Raw genomic sequence first — 26642 nt, forward strand, 5'->3', positions numbered from 1 at the left:
TAGGGTTCAGAAGGAGGTGGCACAGTGATTAGCACTGCTGCCTCACAGCACCAGGGATCCGGCTTCGATTGCAGCCTCGGGTGACTGTGTGGAGTTTGCACATTCTCTCCATGTCTGCGTGGGTTTCCTCCGGATGCTCCAGTTTCCTCCCACATTCCAAAGATGTGCGGGTTAGGTTGATTGGCCATGATAAGTTGCCCCTTAATGTCAGGGATTAGCAGGGTAAATACATGGGGTTACAGGGATAGAGCCTGAGTGGGATTGTTGTTGATGCAGGCCCAAAGGGCCAAATGGCCTCCTTCTGCAATGTAGGAGTTCTATGATTCTATGAGATAATGAACCCACTAGCTGAGACTTTTCTCAGTGTCGCGTTAAGCACTGCAGTTATGCAACAGGCCACTGGGGGAGCTAGTGGAATTCTTCTTTCCAAGTCCTGCAACACCGGCACCCAGATGACCCTTCCAATCTAAAGACTCCAGAGACTGAGTAAAATAGTAAATGACCAACCCCATTATATCATGGCGTGGCTGGTGATGTTAGCCCCTATCTTCAGCATCAGCGCTGCAATGTGAATTAAACGGTGCTAAGGCCTCCATGCTGAGGGGGAGGAGGAAGGGGGGTGGTGTGGTGGGGGAGAGAGCGTCTAAATTTGTCAAGCTCAATTTGTCAAGATTCCGGGGGGATTCCATCACATGACCTCCAATTGCCCCACCCCCATATTCCTGTCATTGGTCATCCAATATGTCCATTTTCCTAAGCTAGTTGGAATACAAAGAGACTCTCTATTTCCTGATTCTTGACTGACAATCAACTTTTGTTTCATTCATTTGTGAGACATGCGTATCGCTGACTGGCCAGCATTTATTGCCCATCCCTAGTTGCCCAAGGGCAGTTGAGAGTCCATAAGACCATAAGACATAGGAGCGGAAGTAAGGCCATTCGGCCCATCGAGTCCACTCCACCATTCAATCATGGTTGACTTCAACTCCATTTACCCGCTCTCTCCCCATAGCCCTTAATTCCTCAAGAAATCAAGAATTTATCAATTTCTGTCTTGAAGACGCTCAACGTCTCGGCCTCCACAGCCCTCTGTGGCAATGAATTCCACAGACCTACCACTCTCTGGCTGAAGAAATTTCTCCAGTCAACCACATTGCTGTGGCTCTGGAGTCACATGTAGGCCAGACTGGTTAAGATGGCAGATTTCCTTCCTTAAAGGAGCATTAGTGAACCAGGTGAGGTTTTACAACAATCGGCAATGGCATTATTAGACTTTGATTTCGTATTGAATTCAGATTCAACCATCTGCTGTGGTGGAATTCGAACCCAGGTCCCCAGAGTATTACCCTGGGTCTCTGGATTACTAAATACCACTACACCTCTCATATGCACACACATGGCTATACAAAGATACCGTTGGGCAACAAAACATCAGCTACTCTAGCTCTTAGGGGGAGATGGCGGTGTAGTGGTAATGACACTGGACCAGTAATCCAGAGGCCCAGGATAATCCTATGGGGAAATGGCTTCAAATCTTACCATGGCAACTGAGGAAAAACAAAAATCTGGAATATAAAGCTCCTCTCAGTAACGGTGGCCATGAAATTAATCGTTGTAAAAACCTACTGGGTTCACTAATGTCCCTTGAGGGTAGGAAATCTGCTGTCCTTACCTGGTCTGGCCTACATGTGACTCCAAATTCACCACAATGTGATTGACTCTTAACTGCCTTCTGAAATGACCGAACAAGCCACTGGGTTCAAGGGTAATTCGGGATTGGTTAACAAATGCTGGCCTTGCTAATGATGCCCACATTCCACAAAAGTGAAAAGAAAACATGAACGATGGCTGGAGCTTCACAATGTGACAAATTTTCCCTCTCCACAGCCCTGAAGTGCAGATACACGGTACATCTCTCTGCCTTTTTCTGTGTAACCATGGCAAAGAGCTGAATATCATTTTCCCTAACGAGTGAAGGTGAGATGTATTTCCGTGCAGTTTTGCAGCATCATGCTGAGCACTTCTGAACAGAACACAAACAGCAAACATTCTTGCTCATGAAGGTGTTGCTCTTTTAAAAGTTGGAAGGGAATTATGTCTCAGGGTAAATTTTGCATGATTTATTCTCTTTCTGGAATGAATCCTACAATCAGAGACATTTACTGCACAGAAGGAAACCATCAAATCCATCCTTCTGAAAAATATCTATCCAGTCTAACCCCACTTTCCAGCCCTTGATCCATAGCTTTTCAGGCAGCACCTCATGAATACAAACATAGAGATTAAGAGGAGTAGGCCATTCGGCCCCTCTGGCTTGCTCCGCCATTTGATAAGATAATGACTTATCTGATTGTAGTTTCAACTCCACTCTCCTGCCTACCCCCCATACCCTTTGACTCCCTTATTAGTCAAGAATCTATCTATCTCCACCTTAAAAATATTCATTTCTGGGGAAGTGACGACTGCATTTTCATGGACCTCTGAGAAACAATCCTTCTCACCTGTCTTAAATGGGAGACCCCTTATCTTTAAACAGTGTTCCCTACTTCTAGTCTCTCTCACAAGGAGAAACATCCTCCCAGCATCTACTCTGTTGTGACGCCTCAAAATCTTATATGTTTCTGTAGGATCACCTCTTATTCTTCTCATTGCCAATGGATGCAGGCCCAACCTGTCCAATCTTTCTTCATGAGACATCCCCCTCATCCTAATATTAAGTCAAGTAAACATCCCCTGAACTGCTTCCCCTGCATTTATATCCTTTCTCAATTAAGGAAGCCAAAACTGTACACAGTATTCCACATATGGTGTCACCAAGGCCCTGTACAACTGTAGCAAAATGTCCCTACTTTTATATTCCATTCCCCTTGCAATAAACGACAACATTCCATTTTGCCTCCCTAATCAGTTGCTGTACCTGCATCTTTTGCGAGTCATGTACCAGAATCTCTGTACCGCAGAGTTCTGGAGTCTCTCTCTATTTCAATAATATACTGTTTCTCTATTCCTCCTGCCAAAGTGGACAGATTCATAGTGGCACAGTGGTTAGCACTGCTGCCTCACAGCACCAGGAGCGTGGGTTCAATTCCAGCCTTGGGTGACTGTGTGGAGTTTGCACATTCTCCCCATGTATGCGTGGGTTTCCTCCGGGTGCTCTGGTTTCCAACCACAGTCCAAAGATGAGCGTGTTAGGTCGATTGGTCATGTGAAATTGACCCTAGTATCAGGGCGGTTAGCAGGGTAAATATGTGGTGTTACGGGAATAGGGCCTGGGTGGGATTGTGATCAGTGCAGACTTGATGGGCTGAATGGCCTCCTTCTGTACTGTATGGATTCTATGAAGATACTCTGTCAGAGAGTCGGTGCAGACTCAAAGGGCCAATTGGCCTCTTCTGCACTATAGGGATTCTATGATTCTATATTCATATTCAACTACATATTAAATGTAACAAGGTTCCCTGCCCCTATCGCCCTTTCAGACAGTAAGTCCCAGCTCCCCAAGACTCTCTGGGGTGAAAGAAATTGCTTCTCAACTCCTTCCTTTTTCCAATTACTTTAACTCTATGACCTCTGGTAACTGACCTCTCTGCTTAGGGTAATAGGGCCTTCCTTTCCACAAGCCTCTCGTCACTTTACACACCTCAATTAAATCTCCCCTCAACCTCCCCCGTTCCAAAGTAAACAATCCCAGCCTGTCCAGTCTATTCCCAGAACTAAAAATTCTCCAGCCCAGGCAACACCCTCGTAAATCTCCGCTGTACTCTCTCTGGGGGATCACATCCTTCCTGCAATGCGGTGACCAGAACTGTACTCAGTCAGCGATCTAACTTAGTGTTTTATTCAGTTCAAGCAAAGCCTCCGTGCTCTTACATTCTGCGGATCCTGTGGTCAAAGCGACCCAGTAAGAAGCTGACAGCGTGAATCCTGCAGAATTAAACTGCCGTTCCAGCTGGGTGCTCAGACGAGCCTCACAGACGGCACTTGGCACATAAGGGAAAGTCCCGAAAGGTAAAACTGATATAAAAATAATAGAAATCGCAGTGATAACTTTCAAACAGCCATGCTCGATTTTAACTTTGGGGGAACCTTAACCCTGAAAATATAAAAAAAGCAAATTGCGCCAGATGAGGCTCCCCGGGGAAAGTTCTGTAATATAAACTTAATTATTAGTTGCCATGTACTTTGAGGAGTGAAAAAGCCTGAGAACCATCTAGAATTCAGTGCTATATTGGCTGTAAAATGATTCCATTTTTCTGACACATGGCGTGTGTAAAAAAATGTACTTTAAATTATAATAGTTTAGTGGCTGAACAATGCTGATTAACAGGGGAATGTGTAAATAATCAGCACTTCTGCCCAATTTAATGAAAAGCGAGCTATACTTTGCATAAATCTAATTTCTGACAAAGCCAATAAAGGCTTGATTGAGAGTGTGTGGAGGCTTGGGTTCCATAGTGTTATAATCTGAAACCTTTCCAGGATCCACAGGGTTAAAGAGGTCACCTTTAATATAAATAATACAAAATCACATCTAACCCCTTGCTGCTTAGGCTGGGATATTGAGCCATTCACGTCTCCTTTTGTTAACATATGGCACTGGGTGGGCCCCAGGCTTAAGAACGAGAGGTGAATTTCGCCAATCTGAGGTTTACAGGAATGGCCAGAGGGTGTCATTCAAATGGAAATTGCTGCCATATGTCTGCCTCCATCAGCCTAGGGGGTGGCCAGCAAGGTTGAGAGAGAGAGAGAGAGAGCGAGAAAGGGATGAACAGGAATACAGGGAGAGCAAAGGGACAGAAATATATAGAGAACGATTGAAAGAAAAGTGACACAAGGAAAGGAAGGATAGAAATGGAGAGGGAGAAAAATGAGGGATAACATAGTGAGAAATAGAAAGGAAAAGGGACAGAGACAGAAATAGAGTGGGAGAAAAGGGGACTTGTGGTAAATGGTGATTGAATGGGAGAGTTGTCCTAGCCTCCAGCTGATCACAATGCTGGGATTCGGGTAGTTAGAATAGGGATAGGTACCCACTGGCACTAACAGGATGCTAGGCCCACAGATTGGACCTGGTTTCTCAAAGTGGTACAAGTCAATACTGTAAAGTTGTGAGACTGATGTAAGTGTCCATAGGAGCTGCTCCCTCACTGGTTTGTTAAAACATGTTTGACAGGTTTCTCCGAGATCAGTCGCCATTTAAATATGACACTACACGGCACAAAAATGACACTGTGGCTAATGTATTGATGTGGAGATGCCAGCGTTGGACTGGGGTAAACACAGTAAGAAGTTTAACAACACCAGGTTAAAGTCCAACAGGTTTATTTGGTAGCAAAAGCCACACAAGCTTTCGGAGCCCCTTCTTCAGGTGAGTGGGAATTCTGTTCACAATTCTGTTCACAATGTTCACAGTTCACAATTCTGTTCACAATTCTGTTCTGTTTGTGAACAGAATTCCCACTCACCTGAAGAAGGGGCTTGGAGCTCCGAAAGCTTGTGTGGCTTTTGCTACCAAATAAACCTGTTGGACTTTAACCTGGTGTTGTTAAACTTCTTGCTAATGTATTGGTCCACACAAGGGTTAAATAACTTAATTGGGATTCCAAGCTAAATGTTAATACTGGGATTTTCTTCAAAAGTTGCTGTCAAAACTCTGAAACTTCTCCTAAGTTAACCTGCTTTTTAAAAGTCAGTAAATGTCGGCAGGCTTCCCAAACAAGGAAGAAGCAATACAGAAGAGTCTAGGCTGAAGTCTATTCAGATGGACTCAACAGTCAGAGGTAGTGAACATGTGATAGATCTCTGGCTGCATTTACCCCACCCACACATGCACCACCCCACTTCCCCCACAACAGTGACACAGAGGCATATTATAACCCCCCCCAACCCCCCCCCCCCCCCACCCCCAACCACCCCTTTCCATTCAGGCCCAACTCAGCCAACTCATCTTGGGATCCACTTGATTGGTCCGAAAGTGCGCCATGTCAGATGATGACACAGGTGGAGCCTTGAATAGGAAGCTGAGTTATTCAACTGAAGCTAGTAAATGGGGCTGACTTTCAATATTGACTTCCCACCACTGGGGACCACAGCAGGATGATATGGCTGAAACTGAGGCCCCATTTATACTGCCAAAAATCAGAATTGTGCTCATCATCCAGAAGATATTGGAACAATTGCTAACGCCTACATGATGTATCTGTTTGAAGGAGAGAGTCATTCTGTAAAAGGTGCCATCAATAAACATGTGCCTCCTTTTTCCAAGTCTGCTGCTAATGTGACGGAGTACATTATAAAGCCAAATCCAACTAAATGAAGTGTTTCTTATTAGTGCTCTTCTGGTAATTGTTTCTGAATGTGGTGCCTGCATTAAGGTTTTAAGTTAAGCTTTCCTGAAGGCTCAATCTAAAATGGAACTGTCCAATTTTTGTGGTGGAGATGCTAAAATTAACTTCAGTGCCTCTGGGCTAGCATGAGTTGAGGAGAGAATTGAAGAACCGGCCAGGGCACCTGCTCCTAATTGCTCTCCATTGATTCCTCTGGATGTCAGAAGAAGCGAGGGTCGGGTTGAGCTATGATGCCCACTGCAGTTGCATGGCCTATTGATTTGAGAATCTGGGCATCGTGGCACGTGAACAGCAGATTGTTTTGGTGATGGGCATGAAGCTGGGGAACTGTATGGCAGCAGAAGTCGATGGTTTCAGAAGAAGTTTGGCCGGGTGAGATGGGGGAGGGGTTAATAAAGAAGGTAAGTATAGGGACTGTTACATACTTACAACAAACACGTTTAATCGTGTATAATTCTTCCAACCACCCCCCTAAATAAATTACCTCAGGTAAAAGAAGTGTATGGAACTGATTGGACAACTCTTCCAGAGAACCAGCACAGGCACAGTTGGTTGAATGGCCTTTTGTGCCACAGAATCCATAAAACTGGTAGAATCCCTACAGTGCAGAAGTAGACCATTTAGCCCATCGAGTCTGCACTGACTCTCCAAAAAGGCATCTTGCCCAGACCCACCTCGCGTCCTATCCTCTTATTTACCATGGCTAATTCACCTAACCTATACATTTTTGGACCCTAAGGGGCAATTTAACATGGCTAACCCACCTAACCTGCACATCTTTGGACTGTGGGAGGAAACCGGAGCACCCAGAGGAAACCCACATAGGCACGGGAGAGAACATGCAAACTCCACACAGTCACCCAAGGCTGGAATCAAATCCGGGTTCCTGGCACTGTATCATTTTATGATCTAAAAATAATCCATTGAGTAAATGGGGACAGAATGGGATGGAATGTCGCACACCTCTGTGTGCGTAAACCATTTTCAACATCAGTAGAATTCAGCCACTGCCCATTCAGCCCATTCTCCTGTACTAGAGTTCATGCTGAGCTTTCTGTGGAATGGCAGAAGACAGATGGCGGAATTTTCCCGTCCCGCCCACCACGGGAATCGTAGCGGGCGGAACAGGACCATGCAATGATCCGTTGACCTCAGGCAGGATTTTCCGGCCTTGGGGCAAGTGAGGCCAGAAAATCCCACCCAATGTTAATGAGAAATGGGGCATGAGAAAGAAAGAAAAGAGAGGAAAGAAAAAGAGAGTTGCATTTAACAAAGCAGTTTGCAAGTGAGCCTTTGGGAAAGCTTAACTTAAAATGTGGATGCTGACACCACATTCAGGGACAATGAGCAGAATGGCGCGAATAGGAAACGCTTGGAGCTTTATTTGGATTTAACTTTATAAAGCTGACTGTTACATTAGCAGCAGACTGAGGAATACAAGACATGTATTTATTGGAGGCACCTTCTGCAGAATGACTCTCTCCTTCATGTCAAGAGTCCCAGATAGCGCAGGACTCAGAAACCAATGATCACTGTTAAATTGCCACTATGTGCCTTTCCTTCACGTACCTCACTCCACACCAGCATGGTGCCGAATATGACTTGTAATCCATCAAAGAAATTATCTCCGATGATGATCACAGTGGCTCCTCCGGTAGTCCAGCCCTCGCTGGGGCTGATGGCTTTGATGCAAGGGGTGGCTGTTGAGAAATGGAGAAATAAAATCAAGTTAAAAAAAAAATGTCAGGGGTGCTTTTCACCAATTCCTTAGTCAACAGGTAGGAGGAAGCGAAGTACAGCACGGTAATGATGTGAGAAATCTTAGCAGGGTTTAGTTATGAGGCTTTGGTGATTCTCTGCATCTGAGGTAATGCGTTTAAATGCTTAACTCTTGTCCAAACAAAAGTCAGGAATTAACATTAATTCCACATTCAGTGGAATTTCCATCGGAAAGCCAAGATGAACTGATGCCCTCTGCAGATAACCTAATAAATAATAAATATTGTATTACTGCGAATATGTAATTACAACCCCGAGGATGTGGTCATTATGGGGTTCAAAACCAATTTTATTCTTGACTCAAAGGAACTCTCTTATTCTTAAATGGGCTACGACATTAAGGCCGCTGGAATCAAACAGGAGGAGAGAAAGGGAACTTGTAGATGCCTGGGAAAGAGAGATTGAAAAGAGCAGGCAAGGTTTGGTTGGTCAGTGTTCGTGTCGTGTATGGTGCTGGGTTATCTTCACTAAGCTGCGTAATTTCAGCTGCTCACGTTTCAGGGTGCTGGGGTTCAAGGGCATGAGGCGGAATAGTCAGCCAGTGCTTCCTCGCTGATCACCATGAGGTAACCCTTCATGGAGAGAGTGTGCTCATGGACACTGGTTGACCACAGTTTTGGATTTGGGTCTCACTCTCCAGTTGAGTTGCCTGCTAGAGTTTATTGAGCCGTCTATATACTGGGCAAGAGGACAGGCTATGTTATCCTGTCACCAGCTGCCATCCCCAAGATTGAAGGGGAGGAGAATCTGTGCGGGGCACAGGGAAGTATACAAGGCAAACTTGAGAATTTCAAAATGAAAGAAAGGTGTGAAGCCAGTTTTCTGTTGGCAATTATGTTCCATTCATTTGTAGGAGTGTAATGGTGCCACTCTGTTTGCCCACTCGATTTCCAACGTCTCGGTCTCAGTAAACATGCTCTTTATTTGAAATCCACACAGTGTTTAAACACGTGGGATCATCTCCATGCTTCTACACAAAACCAGTTCCTTTGTCTCACTGTGGAAGTGTAGACCCACCAATGTCCCAGTGGGTTTACAATTCCCTTGGTTCTTAAGAACCAGTTTGTACTAGGAAGTGCAGTCAATGCAGTGAGTGGGATTTTCCAGTCCCGCCCACCCCAGGACTGCAATTTCCGACTCAAGGTCAACAGACCTTTCGCTGGTCCGTCAAATTATCTGTCCCACTCGCGACGAGTACCGTAGCACGCTGAACCAGAAAAAGTCGGCCAGCATGTCCACATTCAGATAAGATTTTCATCAAGTTACTGATTACTGAGGGAAGAGCTGCCTTATATTGTCCCAGACTCAGCTCCCAAATGAAATGGCTGGGAGGGGATAGCGGGGATGGTGGAAGAGATTTTATCTCAAACTGCCTAGTGACACAATCAGGTTGGCTGCCCCCTTTCCACACCAGCTTGATTTTTCACCTCCAGCAACATCAATGACAGTAAAATTGGGCGGTGTGCCAAGCTAATGGCCAATTTTAACACATTAGTATTCCCCCAGGTGGATTAGGCCAACATTCCTCTCTGCCTAAAAGCAAAATAGCACGGACGCTGGAGTCTGGAACAAAAACAGGAAGTGCTGGAAAATCTCAGCAGGTCTGACAGCATCTGCTCCCAATTCAGTTGACTCTACATCGGAGAGACTAAACGCAGACTAGGTTTGGTCCATTCACAAGCGGGACCCAGACCTTCCTGTCGCTTGCCATTTCAACACATCACCCTGCTCTCCTGTCCACATCCATCCTTGGCCTGTTGCAATGTTCCAGTGAAGCCCAATAGAAACTGGAGGAACAGCATCTCATCTTCCGATTAGGCACTTTACAACCTTCCAGGGTTAACATTGAGTTCAACAACTTCACCCCTCCACCTCACCCCATTTCCATTCATTTTACTTTATCTTATTTATTGATTTTCATTTCTTCCAGTGTTGTATTTTTCCACCTATTTTAAAATCTCGTTTTCCATCTTTTTACTCTCACTACTATCTCCTGTCCCCTCCATTCAACTAGGGTCATCTGTTACACGTCTCAGGTTGTCCTCTGACTCCCTGCTTATCTTTATTCTGAGGCTTAATGGTCCGCTATCAGCACCCTCCTTAGCCATGATCACCACCATTTACATTCCCTTTTACTTTTCATCTTCGACATCCCGTCCCTGCCACCACATCCTACTGTATAAATATCACCCTATTTTCTGTTGTCTTCAGCTCTGATGAATTGTCATCCAGACTCCAAACGTTAGCTCTACTCTCTCCCCACAGATGCTGTCAGACCTGCTGAGATTTTCCAGCATTTTCTGTTTTTGTTCCCCTCTGCCTACCACTCGCACCTCCCCCCACCCTTGCCCCTGCACATCTCCGTCAGCTCTTCCCATCCACGGAGTTCAGCGACTCTGTCAAGTGCACTTCGCCATGAACCTCAAGCATCAGGAACCAATGGTTCAAAGTAGAGTGCAGGACATTATAACATGAGTGTTCAGAGAGCTTTTCACTGTTACTGATATAATTGTGCCACGCCCTTGTATCCACACTGAAAAGGTTTTGGCAAACACCTTTTTCATGAAGACAGTACCCCTTTAAATCAGTAATTGAGTGCGGGCTTGGTCAAGTGCATTAATCCTAAGAACAAATGTCTGCCATGAAACAGGAGCAGCAAATGGGTAATTGAAGCTGCTTTTATGATGCTTGAGGAGCACATTGATGCTGCCAGCTCCTAGCACATGGGTCACACACATCAAAACAAATCTACCAGACTTATCCAGGGCGCTGAAAGGGCAAACTTATTGGGTGGGATTTTCTGTCCCCTCCTGTGGCATGTTTCCCAGTGGTGGATGTGGCTTGCCACTGGCCGCCGGTGGGATCTTCCAGTCCCGCGGAAGTCTACGCCGTTTTGTGTCTGGCTAACACCCTCCAGTGGGACTGGAAGATCCCGCTAGCAGGAAGGGACAGAAAATGCTGCCCACTTTTCCCTTCAGTCTTTCCATCCATCCTTCTTAACAAGAAAGAAGCAAGAGAGAAAACAGGGTCAGTTAGACTGACATCCGTTATCAGGAAAGTGCTGGAATCTATTATTAAGGAAGTCTTAGCAAAACATTTAGAAAATCATAGTATGAACAGACAATATCAGCATAGTTTTGCAAAAGGAAAATCCGGTATGACAAACTTATTACAATTTTTTGAGGATGTACGTAGATGAAGATGATAGATAAAAGGGAACCAGTGGATGTAATATATTTGGATTTCAATAAAGTGCCACACAAAAGCAAGATAAAGTTCATCAATTTGGTTGGTGGTTATATATCAGCGTGGATTAGTTAACAGACACAAGGCAGAGTAAATGGGGCACTTTCAGTTGACAGGCTGTAAATAGTGGAGTCCCACAAGGATCAGTGCTGAGGCCTCAGCTATTTACAATCTATATTCATGATTTAGTCATAGGATTAGAGGGTTGCCCTAAGAGAAGCTGGGTAAATCGGGTCTATGTTTTCTGGAAATTAGAAGAATCTTTGAAACATGCAGGACAGGGTAGATATTGAGAAGTTGGCTAAATAACAGGAGCACAGCCTCAGAACCCAGGGCTGATCCTTTAGGCCTGAGCGGAAGAAAAATTGTGTGATGAATCTTTGGAATTATCTATCCAAGGGAGTTGTGTATTCTCCATCATTGACTATATTTACGGTTGGAACAGGCAGATTTTCTCTCAGGGAATCAAGGGCTATGGAGTGGAGATGGGAGAGTGAAGTTGAAGTTGAAGGTCAACCGTGATCTGACTGAATGACAGGCTTGAGGGGCCGTATGGCCCACTCCTGCTCCTATTTCTTAGGTTCTTACCTTCTTAAATAAGAAAGACACATTTCTATAGCATCCTTTCCCAACCTCAGGACATCTGATAGCCAATTAAGTACTTTTGAAATGTGGCCACTGTTATAACCTAAAAAACATGGGAGCCATTTTGCACCCTACAAGCTCCTACTAACATCTATGTGATAATAACCAGATGACATTTTAATGGAGTTGGTTGAGGGTTAAGTATTGACCAGGACACTAAAGGAGATCTGCACCTCAAGTGCTATAAGCTACAGGGCTATGTGCCAGGTGCAGGAAGGTGGAATTAGAAAGGGCACCTGGGTGTCAACGTGCTGGCATGGACAAGATGGGCTGAAGAGCCTCCTTCTGTGCTGTAACATTTCTATGTTCTATCTCTCCTGCCAGTCTTCGATATAATGGCATGGAGTCCTTTACATTCACCTGAGAGGGCATTCAAAAGACTGGAGCGTACGTCTGGATTATGTGCTCAAGATTCTGAAGTGGGACTTGAACCCATAACTTTCTGATCTGAGGCAAGAGTCTACCAACTGATGCATGCTTCAGCAGGAAAATATCGTGTTCTCACCGGCTGCACATCAATATTACCATGGCAGTGAGTGCAATACTACTGCAACCTTACAAGCTGTGAAGTAGAGGCTCTATATTTTCATGCCGTGTGTGGCAAGATAGATTGTGACAAAGAACTAGATTTCACTGTCTCATGCTGCAAGTCCTTCAGTACAGTTTACCAAAAGCCACTTCCAACACTCGACAGCAAAAGCTGAAGAAATAATTGAACTATAGCTAATCAAACACCTATTCACCATGGCTCAATTGAAAGAAATACCCATCTCATATAAAATCATGCCTGGCGAACCTTTTTGGCTTCCTGATTAATTCTTCCCATCGCCACTCATTGCAGCATCTAATTGGTTCTGAAATGATGGGAGAGATTATTTTTGTATCTAATACTCTATCGGGATCCCATTTGTTGGTCATTTTTTGCGTGAGCAACTTCCTGTTATCCGTCTTTCATTTGTCATTTTCATTTGGGTTCCTTGGTCCGCTCTTACATGTTAAAGTCATTTCACAGATTTGCCTTTTCCTTAATGGTTAGTGCTAAAGCAACTTGTGGTGCTGGTACAGTCATCACAGTTTCAATCTGCGTGAATCAAACACAGGAACTTTCTCAAATGAAAGCAAAATGCCACAGATGCTGGAAATCTGAAATAAAAACAGAAAATGCTGAAAAAACTCAGCAGGTATGGCAGCATCCGTGGAGAGAGAAACAGATTTCGCATTTCGAGTCAAGTATGACTTTTCTTCTTCAGAGCAGTCATATTTAACTTGAAACATAGTATTTCCAGCACTTTCAATTTTTATTATGAGGTCCTTCCAATCATTTCCTCATCTGGGAGCACATGCATAAAAAATATTAGCTGATCCATTATTGGGGTTGCTTCTTGTGTTTCTGAGGACATACAGCGGTACAATAGGGATGACTCAAAGAAAAGTGTGATGGAGAAAGTGTTTTTTTATTAGTGCCACAAGTAGGCCTACATTAACACTGCAATGAAGTTACTGTGAAAATCCCCTAGTCGCTACACTCTGGCACCTGATTGGATATACAGAGTGAAAATTTAGCATGGCCAATGCACCTAACCAATGCGTTTTTCGGATTATGGGAGGAAACCAAAGCACCCGGAGGAAACCCACACAGACATGGGGAGAACGTGCAGACTCCGCACAGTGGCCCAAGCCGGGAATCAAACCCAGGTCCCTGGCACTGTGAGACAGCAGTGCTAACCACTGTGCCACTGTACTGCCCAAAGTGTGTGTGAAAGTAAGTGAGACAATTATGTTTACCCTTGAATGTATTGCTATCAGATGCTCTATCTGGTATTGTCCATGGTGAGTCAGGAGATATGCTAAAGTGTGACATCTGAAGCATGATAGCTTATGTGTGTCACATCTACAGGAAGCTCATGCAAGACTTCTAATACATTCTTGTGCCGTATACTTGCCTAATTTTGCACCTCAGGTCACATACATTAAATTATTTTTGCAGCACAATGACTGTCGATATGTAGGCAGAAAGAACAGTATCATTTATCTCCTGGATGCATCACAAAGTCATCAACACTCTTTGTGGTTAAAGGAATTTAAATATAATAATTATAAGTTATGCATTACAATGTAATGGTAATTGACAGGGCACCTGCATAATGCAAAGTTATGAAAATATTAATAATTATAAAATTATTAAAAATTATAAGTTATTCTTTGCAGTGGCATTGTCACTGAAGGGGCACCGTCTTTATGCAAAGTTGTAAAAATATTAAGTAATTATAAAATTATTAAAAATATTAAAATTATAAGTCATTCTTTGCAATGGAATATAATTAAAGGAGCGCTGAATTTGTGCAAAGTTATAAAAATATTAAATGTAAAATTATTAAACATAAAAATTATGTCATTCATTGCAATGGAATAATCATTGAAGGTGCACAGTCTCTGTGCAAAGCTATAAAAATATTAAATAATTGTAAAATTATTAAAAATATAAAATTATAAGCCAGTTGTTGCAATGGGATAGTAATTAAATGAGAGCCGTCTTTGTATAAAATTAGTTTGCGAACCATTTTTGGGGACAGAAAGCGAGAGAGAGAGAGAGAGGAGAACCAGGAGAGCCATCAGAATTGATGCAATGATGTATTTTAATACCTTCTTTGCATCACATGTTAATGAACAAACGAGAAAGGTTTGGCCAATGTCTGAAGAGCAAGGCCCTTTAAACTGATGTCCACCTAGTGAAGACTGAAACAATTTTGCGACAAGGACGGAGTGAAGAGGAACAGGCACCATGGTCATGCAACCATAGGATAAATGGGGACACCGAGCCATTTGGTAGGCTGGGTGCACACAAGGCACTCAAGATTCTGAAGAGTTAAAGCGCAGACTGTCAGTCAGATAATCTTCCCTCCTGGAAAGATATGGCCTCAACAATACATGGCTCCATAAAATCCTGTGCTCTCAGAGGTATTACATGGCATAAAATGCTAATTCAGGTTATTATAGACAGGCTTTTATTAAATATAACTATGCCCCAGTTGTTTAAAAGCTTTGCAAATTTGATTGTTTTATGAGTGCGGTGTAAATGTCATCTCAAGCTTTGAAGCACTAGGCAGACAATCAGGACTCTTGCAAGACTGATCTGAGTTGATCAAAGGCCAAGCGCTGAGGGAATTGCTGGGAAAACATGGAGGAGCGATAAAAATCTAACAGATTAATTGGTTTAAATTTCATTTCGGGATGTTGAACTTTGACTCAAGATCCTAATGCCGTTTCTGTAAGTCAGGGTCTAATTACTAGAATTCCAATTTTCCTGCACAATAAATGAAAGGGGGAGGGGCAGGGGGGTGGGGGGCAGAGGAGAAGGGAAGACCCAAGGGGTGAAGCAGCCACAGCCCAGAGAATACATTTTACATCCAATATCATCTGTCGACATTATGTCACCGAGGACTTTTTTAACCCTGCGCTGTCTTCTGCATTTGCATTGACTATTAGCTGGGAGAGAGCCAGGGGCTAAGACAGGCCTGGCAAACCATTGTCGACATCCGGGCAAAAGGAAATGAATCAATTGGGTGGCTTCTCTCTCAAATATCTCTTCGAATCAGTGAAGCGAGCGTACTTTCCTGAGGAACGTGTAACAATTGGATTTGTTTTTAATTTCATAGGGATTTTCTTTTAGTTGCATGTTTGCCCTGGCCCTGATTCACGCCAGGAGTGGTTCACACATCTCATCCAGTCTCCAGTCCTCACCCAAATGCCAACTATTTGTGGGAGAGCTCTGACAGTGAATACTACAGCGCACCATTCTATGAATGAACGAGGACAGAGGCGTGACTGCACCCAATTGCCAAGTGTTCATAGAGGATGTCCATGTCTTGGTGAGGGTGCACAGTAGATTGACCAGAGTGGTCCCAGCCTGAGAAGGTTCAGCTTAGAGACTAATAAAGCTTGGACTGTTTTCCTTAGAGCAGAGGTAGGAGATTTAATCGAGGTGTTCAAATTATGAAAGGTTTCAATAGAGAGTAAATAGGGAGGAACTCTTTCCACTGGCAGCAGGGTGAGCTAATAGAGGATATATATTTAAGATTAATGGTAAGGAAAAAGGCAGGGCATGAGAGGATTTGTTTCACCGTGAGTTTTTATGATATTGGCATTCACTGACTGAAATGATGCTGGAAACAGATTCAACAGTAATTCTCAACAGGGAGTTGCATAAATATTTTGAAAAAAAGGAATGCACAGGGCTATGGGGGAAGGGCAGGGGGAGTGGGCCTAGTTGGGCCACTCTGTCAAAGACCCAGCACAGCCACAATGGGTCAAATGGCCTCCTTCTTTACAATAGGCTTCAATTATTCGTGGCCAGGATAGGGGCATCACAATCGCGCCTCCTCCTATCTCCACCAGAGATCCACACATGCACATTCCAGCAGCAAAATACAAACATACACACACAAACAGACAAATTAGGAGCAGAAGTAGGCCATTCGGCCCCTCAAGGCTACACCGCCATTCAGTAAGATAATGGCTGACTCGATTGTAACCTCAGCCCCACATTCCCACCTCCCCTCCCCGCTAACCTTTCACCCCCTTGCTTCTCAAGAATCTTTGAGATCGAAGATCAGTATTATAGAAACGAGGATCCCAAATATCCTGACTTAATTTTCCTCTATTTCGTGAAAACCCACAACAGGAATAATGAATTTTGGGTTTTGGATGCAGTCAGTGGGATGCGAGGAGAATTTCATCTTTGGATGTGACTGTAACCTCTTGTACTTCAAATCTGTGGCTGTTACTGCACCTTGAGAAACTATAGCCTGACAATCGTATTCTGGATGAATGGCAACCTCAAACACAATCAGAACATTCTGGAAAGGCACAGTTGGCACAGTCAGCATCTGTAAGAGACTGGTTATCATCTCAGCTGAGTCTCTTGGCCACACTCTTCACTCCTCTGACTTCATTGCTCGCTAATTCCAACTTTTACTTTTTGCTTTTAAGTTCAGACCTCCAAAATTTGTGACATTTTATTGCTGACGGGATCCTCTTGCCTGAGGAAAAATGGTTGAGAATTCTGAACCAAACCGAGACTTTCAGATTGAAGGCTTTGGCAATCGCATCCACCTTTTCACTGAGACATCAGACGCTGCGGCAGAAGAAAGTGTGAGAGAGGGAAAAGAAAGATCCTCACACGCAGTACTCTTCTTCCTGTTTGCTAAAAGAGGCCATTTAATTAGGTGCGCTCCCATTCATCCACCCACATACAAATCTTAAAATGTACTCAATAATGTTTTAAAAAAGCATTGACTAATATAGAAATCCAATTTAGTGTTAGTCCTGGGAGAGAGAGGAGATCTGGTTTGGAATATTACCTTTCAGTGGTCTGGGTGGTGCAGTGGGTTAGATAGTGGATTGTCCATCTTTGGGATTCAGGTTTGATCTGAAAGCTCGCTCTGTCTGAAGGCTAGATCCTATGTGAAATGAGTGTAGGCCATCTTAACCTAATGCCTCGTGGTCAAAGGGTAATGGCAAAGAGCAGGGATGCGCAACCTAGGCGAATAAGTTGGCCGCATGAGGGGCCCTCCTTCTTCTCAGTGGGCCGCAAGATTGAAATCAGGCTTGTTCATGAATCATGACCCCATGAATAAGATTAAATATATTTAATTCAAACTAAATATTTCATAATGTATCATAGAAAATGCTCAATCATTTATATATCATTAGAACTATCATCAACCTCAAATGGTAAAACAAAATAAATATTTACAGTTCAGTCGCAGAAGTGCGCACGGCTGTCACAAGTCAATATTGTGTTCATTCAGCACACACCTCACTTCACTTGCCCATGCTTTATGTGTGTATCGCTTCAGTCATATTGGAAAGGAAAAAACTATCTGGACGGAAACCAGTGGAAGGTGACAACCCTGTGCATGGAAAACAGTCAATAAATGTCTTGTGGGCCTCACCTGTAGCCCAGGTGGGCTGCATGTGGTCCCTGGGCTGTAGGTTGCCCCCCACTGGCATACAGCAACACCTAATTTGTCACTCCAGTGGGGAAAGAGATGGTCTTCCAAGATCGAAGAACATGTTTGCGCCCAGAGTAAAAAGAATTTAACTCTGCATCTAGGCGACAGGGAGTACTTGCTACCAACAAATGGTTCCTGAAATGGAAAACTCTAAAAGAAGTTCTGCCTTAGTGCCTATGAAAAGGTTTTCCAGGGTAATAGAGGCCATTCTTGTAAAAAATTGAAAGTCTCCGTTTGGTTCGGAATCCATTTTCCCTCAGACACGAGGATAGAGATAAAATGCCATAAATGTTGGAGGCGCAGAGAAAAATTTAAGTAACAGTCGAATAAGTGGTCAAGAGATCCAGCTGAGATGCGAACCATTCTTTTCAGATGTTGTCTAACCTGGTATGGGTTGAGAGCAATAGAAACATAGAAACAAGAAGCAGGAGCTGCTCTGCCATTCATTTTGATCATAGCTGATCATCAAATTCAATATCCTGATTCCCCCCTTGCCTCCATATCCGTTGATCCCTTTAACCCCAAGAGCTATATTTAATTTCTTCAACATTTTGGCCTCAACTACTTTCTGTGGTAGTGAATTCTTCTCTGGGTGAAAACATTTCTCCTCACCTCTTATCCTCAAACTAGGACCTCTAGTTCTGGACTGCCCCACCATTGGGAACATTCTTTCTGAATCTACCCTGTCTAACCCTGTTAGAATTATATAAGTTTCTGTGAGATCCCCTCTCACTCTTCTGAACTCCAGTGAATATAGTCCTAACCAACTTAGTCTCTACTCATATGACAGACCTGCCATTGCTGGAATCAGCCTGGTAAACCTTCACTGTACTCCCTCTATAGCGAGAACGTCCTTCCTCAGATAATGACACCAAAACTGCACACGACACTCCAGGTGTGGCCTCATCAATGCCCTATACAATTGCAGCAAAACATCCCTATCCCTATATTCAAATCCTCTCGCTATGAAGGCCAACATACCATTTGCCTTCTTTACTGCCTGCTGTACCTGCATGCTTACTTTCAGTGACTGATGCACAAGGACGCCAAGGTCTCGTTGAGTATCCACCAATGATTTACATTCATTTCTCAACAATTGAGAAGCAAATCTTGAAATGTCTAACTTGGACGCAGGGACAAATTGCAGTCCCACCACCTCCCCAACCTGACAGCCCTGCTAACTCAGGACATACTGGCATTCAAACCTGGAAACCCTTGTAGTAAAGCAGGCTGGCTGACAGAGTCTTTACAGTTTATTGGTAATGTGAGGCGTGACATATGTGGTCAGCAATGCACCCTAATCGTGCTTTTGAAATGCGTGGGTGATTTATTTAAAGGTGTGAGGACTTTCAGCTTGAGACGCTTACAGTAAGCATTGGTGGTTACGTTTAATTTTATTGGGAAGAACAGATGACTTCGAATCTTGGGTTCGCAAAGTTCTCTGTTTGCTGGTGAGCGACTGCTGTGAATAGTCATTGTCGTTGTATCATGTCACTACCAGGATGAATTAAATGGATCTTACTTTTTTATCCCCTAGTAATTCTTAGTGGGTTTGTATCCACCACACTCAGTGAGTTCTATCCTAGGACTATAGTCAGATGGAAGTGCCTGGCTATTATGTCTCATCACAGGACAAACTGTAACTCCCTCCTGATTTACAGGCTATACAATAAAGAGCAAGTGGCACTGACAGTGCAAGGGATTTGCCTTTCTCAATGAGGAATTCGAAGCCAGTTATCAGGCTCAGTAGCTAAACCTAAATAATGAGCAGCAGCTAAACCTAAATAACTCTAGCTGCAAATCTCCGCTTCTTCTCTCTTTTGTCTTGTCATGGGTCAAGTTTGCAGAATTGTTGCTTAGCCCAGTGCAAAGCCTGGGCACAGGACTGGCAACAAGCAAAGGCCATGAATCATCTGTGCAGTAAATCTTAATTTTTATGTTCATGAAGTAACAATGGTTTTTCAAAGGTGCATTTAGTTTTGTGAGAACCGAGACTCAAGCTACAATGTACAACTCAGTCCTGGCAGTCTCTCTTTTTATACTGCATGCTGGATATGGGAGCAATCCACCATTACCAGTGATAGTACCACTCAACTTAAGTCCTTCAATGCGTTCATATAAAAGGGTTTAGTCAAAACATTAGCTTTTTCTGTATGCTCCCCCTAACTTTTCCACCTCACACCTTCTTCTGATAGAACTGGCTATGGTTCCAATTCCTATCTACCCCCTAATGAGTTAGTCTAATTAGTGAGCATGGGCCATTTGACAATGAGATCCATCAAGGTGGATGATGGGCCCACAGTGACATAATGGTAATGTCACTAGACTGGTAATGCAGAGGCAAATCCTCTATGGGAATGGATTCAAATCCCACCATGGCAACTGGTGGAATTTAAATTCAATTAATCGAAAAGTCTGGAATTATAAAGCTGGTATCAATTATGGTGACCATGAAACTATCATCAATTATTGTAAAAAGCCATCTGATTCACTACTATCCTTTAGGGAAGGAAATCTGCCGTCCTTCCCAGGTCTGGCTTACAGGCAACTCCAGATACACAGCAATGTGGTTGACTCTTAACTATCTTCTCAAATGGCCTAGCAAGCCACTTAGTACAAGGGCAATAGGGATGGGCAACAAATGCTGGCCTTGCCAGTGAATCCCACATCTCATGAAAGGATAACATAGAACATGGAACAGTACAGCACAGAACAGGCCCTTCGGCCCACAATGTTGTGCCGAGCTTTATCTGAAACCAAGATCAAGCTATCCCACTCCCTATCATCCTGGTGTGCTCCATGTGCCTATCCAATAACCGCTTAAATGTTCCTAAAGTGTCAGACTCCACTATCACTGCAGGCAGTCCATTCCACACCCCAACCACTCTCTGCGTAAAGAACCTACCTCTGATATCCTTCCTATATCTCCCACCACGAACCCTATAGTTATGCCCCCTTGTAATAGCTCCATCCACCCAAGGAAATAGTCTTTGAACGTTCACTCTATCTATCCCCTTCATCATTTTATAAACCTCTATTAAGTTTCCCCTCAGCCTCCTCCGCTCCAGAGAGAACAGCCCTAGCTCCCTCAACCTTTCCTCATAAGACCTACCCTCCAAACCAGACAGCATCCTGGTAAATCTCCTCTGCACTCTTTCCAGCGCTTCCACATCCTTCTTATAGTGAGGTGACCAGAACTGCACACAATATTCCAAATGTGGTCTCACCAAGGTCCTGTACAGTTGCAGCCTAAATGTTTTAAAATTCTATCCTCACACCCAAAGGCAGATCTTCTGGCAGGGGTGTGGGTCACTAGATAGCAATCAGCAATGGATTAGGATAGCTCCTCTGAGGAAGGGATGGAATGCTATAGAGTGGAACAAGATGGGATAAGATGGTGTAGCATGGTATGACGTAATATGACAAGGGGTGGGATTTGGCGGGGTAAGCTGAACTGAGATGACATAGACTGATGTGGGATAGAATAGGATAAGGTAGAACAGGGTGGGATGTGCTGCCATGGAATAATGTGGAATGGTTTGGGCGAGGGGGTTTGGAATGGGATAAGATGGCATGGGGTGGAGACAGCTGAGAAAGAGGAAAGCAAAGGTAGTAATCTCAGGATTACTACCTGTGCCACGGGAAGGTGAGGGCAGGAATGGAGTGAGGTGGAAGATGAATGTGTGGCTGAGGGACTGGTGCAGGGGGCAGGGATTCAGGTTCCTGGACCATTGGGACCTCTTTAGGGGCAGGGGTGATCTGTATACAAAAAACGGGTGGAACTTGAATCACACGGGGACCAATATCCTGGCCGGTAGGTTGGCTAAGGTTACTGGGGAGAATTTAAACTAGATAGGTTGGGGGGAGGGGAGCTAGAAGAGTTGACTAGGATCAAGGAACTAATTGATGGGGTGGAGGATGCAGGGGTAAGGGGAATTACAAAATTAATGGTAGAGGAGAGGGTGCAAGTGAATGAAGGCGGTAATTTAGATAAGGGAGTAGAGGGAGAGGGTGTTCGCGACTCATCAAAGCGGGTCCAGATAAAAGCTGGAATAAGGACACTTTGCCTGAATGCACGAAGCATTCGGAACAAGGTAAATGAGTTGATGGTGCAAATCAGCACGAGTGGGTACGATCTAGTGGCCATTACAGAAACGTGGCTGAAAGGTGACCAGGACTGGGAGATGAATATCCAGGGGTATCAGGCGTTTAGGAAGAATAGACAGGAAGGAAAAGGTGGTGGGGTCGCGCTATTAATAAGAGATAATATCAGGGTAGTACTGAGGGATGACATAGGCTCTGAGGAACAAAACGTGGAATCATTATGGGTAGAGATGAGGAATAGTAGAGGGAGAAAGACACTAGTAGGTGTGGTATATAGGCCCCCAAATAATAATGTTGAGGTAGGGAGGGCTATAAACAAGCAGATAAGGGATGCGTGTAAAAACGGAACGGCAATAATCATGGGGGACTTCAACATGCACATTGACTGGCAGACTCAAGTCGGTAAGGGTGGAATGGAGGAAGAGTTCTTAGAATGCTGTCGGGATAGTTTCCTTGAACAGCATGTTACGGAACCGACGAGGGAACGAGCTATTTTGGATCTGGTATTGTGTAACGAGGTAGGTAGAATTAAGGATCTTATTGTGAAGGACCCTCTTGGGTCTAGTGACCACAATATGGTCGAATTTCTGATTCAGATGGAAGAGGAGAAAGTTTGGTCCCAAACCAGTGTCCTCTGTTTGAACAGAGGGAAATATGATAGGATGAGGGATGAATTGGCTAAGGTAGACTGGGAGAGCAGGCTGGCAGGTAGGATAGCTGAGGAACAGTGGAGGATTTTTAAGGAGATCCTTTTCAGTTCTCAGCAAAAATATATTCCAGCAAAAAACAAGGATTGTAAGAAAAGGGAGAACCAGCCGTGGATAACGAAGGAAATAAAGGAGAGTATTAAAATAAAAACAGCTGCGTACAGAGTGGCCAAAAATAGTGGAGAAACAAGTGATTGGGAAAAATTTAAGAAACAACAAAGAGAGACTAAGAAAGCGATAAAGAAAGGAAGGATAGACTATGAAGCTAGGCTAGCAATTAATATAAAAAATGATAGTAAAAGTTTTTATAAATATATAAAAAGGAATAGAGTGGCTAGAGTGAATGTTGGACTCTTGGAGGACGAGAGGGGGGAGTTAATAGTGGGAAATGAGGATATGGCTGAGTCTTTAAATAAGTTTTTTGTGTCGGTCTTCACGGTGGAGGACACAAATAGTTTGCCAAATATTAACGATAGAGGGTTGGCAGCAGGAGAAATACTTAATACAATTAATGTTACCAGAGAGGCAGTGCTGGGTAGACTAATGGGACTGAAGGTGGATAAGTCCCCGGGTCCGGATGGAATGCATCCCAGGGTATTGAAAGAAATGTCAGAGGTAATAGTGGATGCGTTAGTGATTATTTATCAAAACTCGTTGCATTCTGGGGTAGTGCCGGTTGATTGGAAAACGGCTAATGTTACGCCGCTGTTTAAAAAAGGAAGGAGACAAAAGGCGGGTAACTATAGGCCGGTCAGCTTAACGTCTGTAGTAGGGAAAATGCTGGAATCCATTATTAAAGAGGAGATAGCAGGGCATCTGGATAGAAATGGTTCGATCAATCAGACGCAGCATGGATTCATGAGGGGAAAGTCGTGCTTGACGAACATGTTGGATTTTTATGAAGATGTGACTAGGGCGGTTGATGGAGGAGAACCGGTGGATGCGGTGTTTTTGGATTTCCAAAAGGCGTTTGATAAGGTGCCCCATAAAAGGCTACTGAAGAAGATTAGGGCACACGGAGTTGGGGGTAGTGTGTTAAAGTGGATTGGGGACTGGCTATCCGACAGGAAGCAAAGAGTCGGAATAAATGGGTGTTTTTCCGGTTGGAGGAAGGTAACTAGTGGCGTGCCGCAGGGATCGGTACTCGGGCCGCAACTATTTACCATTTATATAGATGATCTGGAGGAGGGGACGGAGTGTAGGGTAACGAAGTTTGCAGACGACACAAAGATAAGTGGAAAAGTGAATCGTGTGGAGGACGGAGAAGATCTGCAGAGAGATTTGGACAGGCTGAGTGAGTGGGCGAGGATATGGCAAATGGAGTATAACGTTGAGAAATGCGAGGTTATACACTTTGGAGGAAATAATAACAAATGGGATTACTATCTCAATGGAAACAAATTAAAACATGCTACCGTGCAAAGGGACCTGGGGGTCCTTGTGCATGAGACGCAAAAGCCCAGTCTGCAGGTACAACAGGTGATCAAGAAGGCAAATGGGATGTTGGCCTATATTGCGAAGGGGATAGAATATAAAAGCAGGGATGTCTTGATGCACCTGTACAGGGCATTGGTGAGGCCGCAGCTGGAATACTGTGTGCAGTATTGGTCCCCTTATATGAGGAAGGATATATTGGCATTGGAGGGAGTGCAGAGAAGGTTCACCAGGTTGATACCTGAGATGAGGGGTTTGGATTATGAGGAGAGGCTGAGGAGATTGGGTTTGTACTCGTTGGAGTTTAGAAGGATGAGGGGGGATCTTATGGAGACTTATAAGATAATGCGGGGGCTGGATAGGGTGGAGGCGGAGAGATTCTTTCCACTTAGTAAGGAAGTTAAAACTAGAGGACACAGCCTCAAAATAAAGGGGGGTCGGTTTAAGACAGAGTTGAGGAGGAACTTCTTCTCCCAGAGGGTGGTGAATCTCTGGAATTCTCTGCCCACTGAGGTGGTGGAGGCTACCTCGCTGAATATGTTTAAAGCGCGGATGGATGGATTCCTGATCGGTAAGGGAATTAAGGGTTATGGGGATCAGGCGGGTAAGTGGTACTGATCCACGTCAGATCAGCCATGATCTTATTGAATGGCGGGGCAGGCTCGAGGGGCTAGATGGCCTACTCCTGCTCCTATTTCTTATGTTCTTATGGGTGGGATGGTCCAGATGAAATGGGGTGGGATGGGCAAAGTATCAGAGACAAAGGTTGCCAGCTGCAGCTTCCCAAACCACATTTGGAACTAATCGGAAAGGATGAGCTATGTAAATATTCACCATTTTTGTTTTAATAAGGTGGGAGTCCACTCGTTTAAATTAGTCAATGTACAGCTGATGTTTATACTTGATATTAATGGTTTTGGCCACACTCACAGCTTACAATAGTGCTTTAAATTATTCAATAGGATTGAGAAAATCAGCACCTGGACCAAATTACACTGACTACGCAATATGAGGTAAGGGTCCCTAGAGGGCCAGCAATACTCATAGTCCAGGAATATTCATCATTTCCCTCCCAATGTTATCCTCCCTCTCTGATCCTTGATGTGGTACAGATCTAGCTTCGGTGCCTCACCAAAAAGTGAACATTTTTCATTCATGAACATAGAGAGCAAAAGCTATTGGGGGCATCACAGCCAAGCACCATTCTGTTCTGACCAGACCTCCACACATAGAATCAAAGAATCCCTCAGTACAGAAGGAGGCCATTCAGCCCATCAAGTCTGTACTGATTACAATCCCACCCAGGCCCTATCCCTGTAACCCCACACATTTACCCTGCTAATCCCCCTGATACTAGGGTCAATTTAGCATGGCCAATCAACCTAACGCACACATCTTTGGACATGGAAGGGTTATATTTAAAACACTAGCTTGGGACTAACTTAGGGGTTAAAAAAAAGAGTTGGCATGCTCAAGTTGGGCCGAAGGGCCTGTTTCCATGCTGCGAACCTCTATGACTTGATGACTATCTCTGGCTGAGATTAGTGAACTTAGCACAAGCTAAAGATGGAGACCTGGACCTTCTGGGCAGTGTACTGGTGGATATCTGTTATTCAGCACAAACTCCAAACCTTCCTGATTTGAGTGTGATTTCATGCTATGGGTGCCTTGGTGTCACTTCAGCTCTGGATATGTGGATACTTTAATCCTCCATTAACTAAAAGCTTCATGCCACCGATAGACCTTACTCCAACACAGTGCATCTTGCTAACTCCATTCAGAGTTTTAAGACTCCAGCAAACAGTCCTGAGGCACCCTTAATACATCTTATGTTGATTTATGTGGCTTAGATGATGGCTCAGTTGTTACAACCAAAATTACAATACAAATGCCCATTCGAAATAAAACGCAGCAGAGTTATTTGTGAATCTGTTACCATTGGCAGTGACCCTGTTACCATAGCAACAGAGCTTCAGTCGGACAGTATTTGTTACCATAGTAATTGCCCTTCACGGGGACGATCTGAGGGGGTATTTACTTTGAAGGGGATGGAAGTGATGATGCCACATAAGTGAGGATTTGCACCCTTCTCCAATTGGCCCCATGTATTACACAGTGCAAGCCCCTGACAAACAATGCACAGCATTCGAATGGAAACTTTAATCGGGATGGGCGTTCAAGGATGGGGAGCGCTGGGCATCACTCTACAAATCAAAAATATTTTAATTTAACTTCCAGTCTGATTATGGTAACAATAGGGCTTTAAATACACATTGTCTATAAATGTGCTACTTGTAGCTACTAACCCACAACCTGCCCATTTTAAAGTTACAGTATCTTCATGCAAAAAGAAAAAAGTGAAGAAG

The 26642-nt window shown here is 44.0% G+C and overlaps 1 protein-coding gene across 2 annotated transcripts in view; it reads right to left on the reverse strand.

Moving 5' to 3' along the window:
* Nucleotides 1-26642, reverse strand: part of LOC144505244 (transcription factor COE1) — a 225151-nt gene that overhangs the window by 157753 nt on the left and 40756 nt on the right. For both annotated transcript variants that reach the window (XM_078231273.1, XM_078231274.1), the window contains exon 3: nt 7917-8047. In XM_078231273.1, the coding sequence (XP_078087399.1) occupies nt 7917-8047 (131 nt within the window). The remainder of the gene's footprint in view (nt 1-7916; nt 8048-26642) is intronic.

Source organism: Mustelus asterias, chromosome 16 (genome assembly GCF_964213995.1).
Source record: "Mustelus asterias chromosome 16, sMusAst1.hap1.1, whole genome shotgun sequence".
In the NCBI taxonomy this organism is placed as follows: domain Eukaryota; kingdom Metazoa; phylum Chordata; class Chondrichthyes; order Carcharhiniformes; family Triakidae; genus Mustelus; species Mustelus asterias.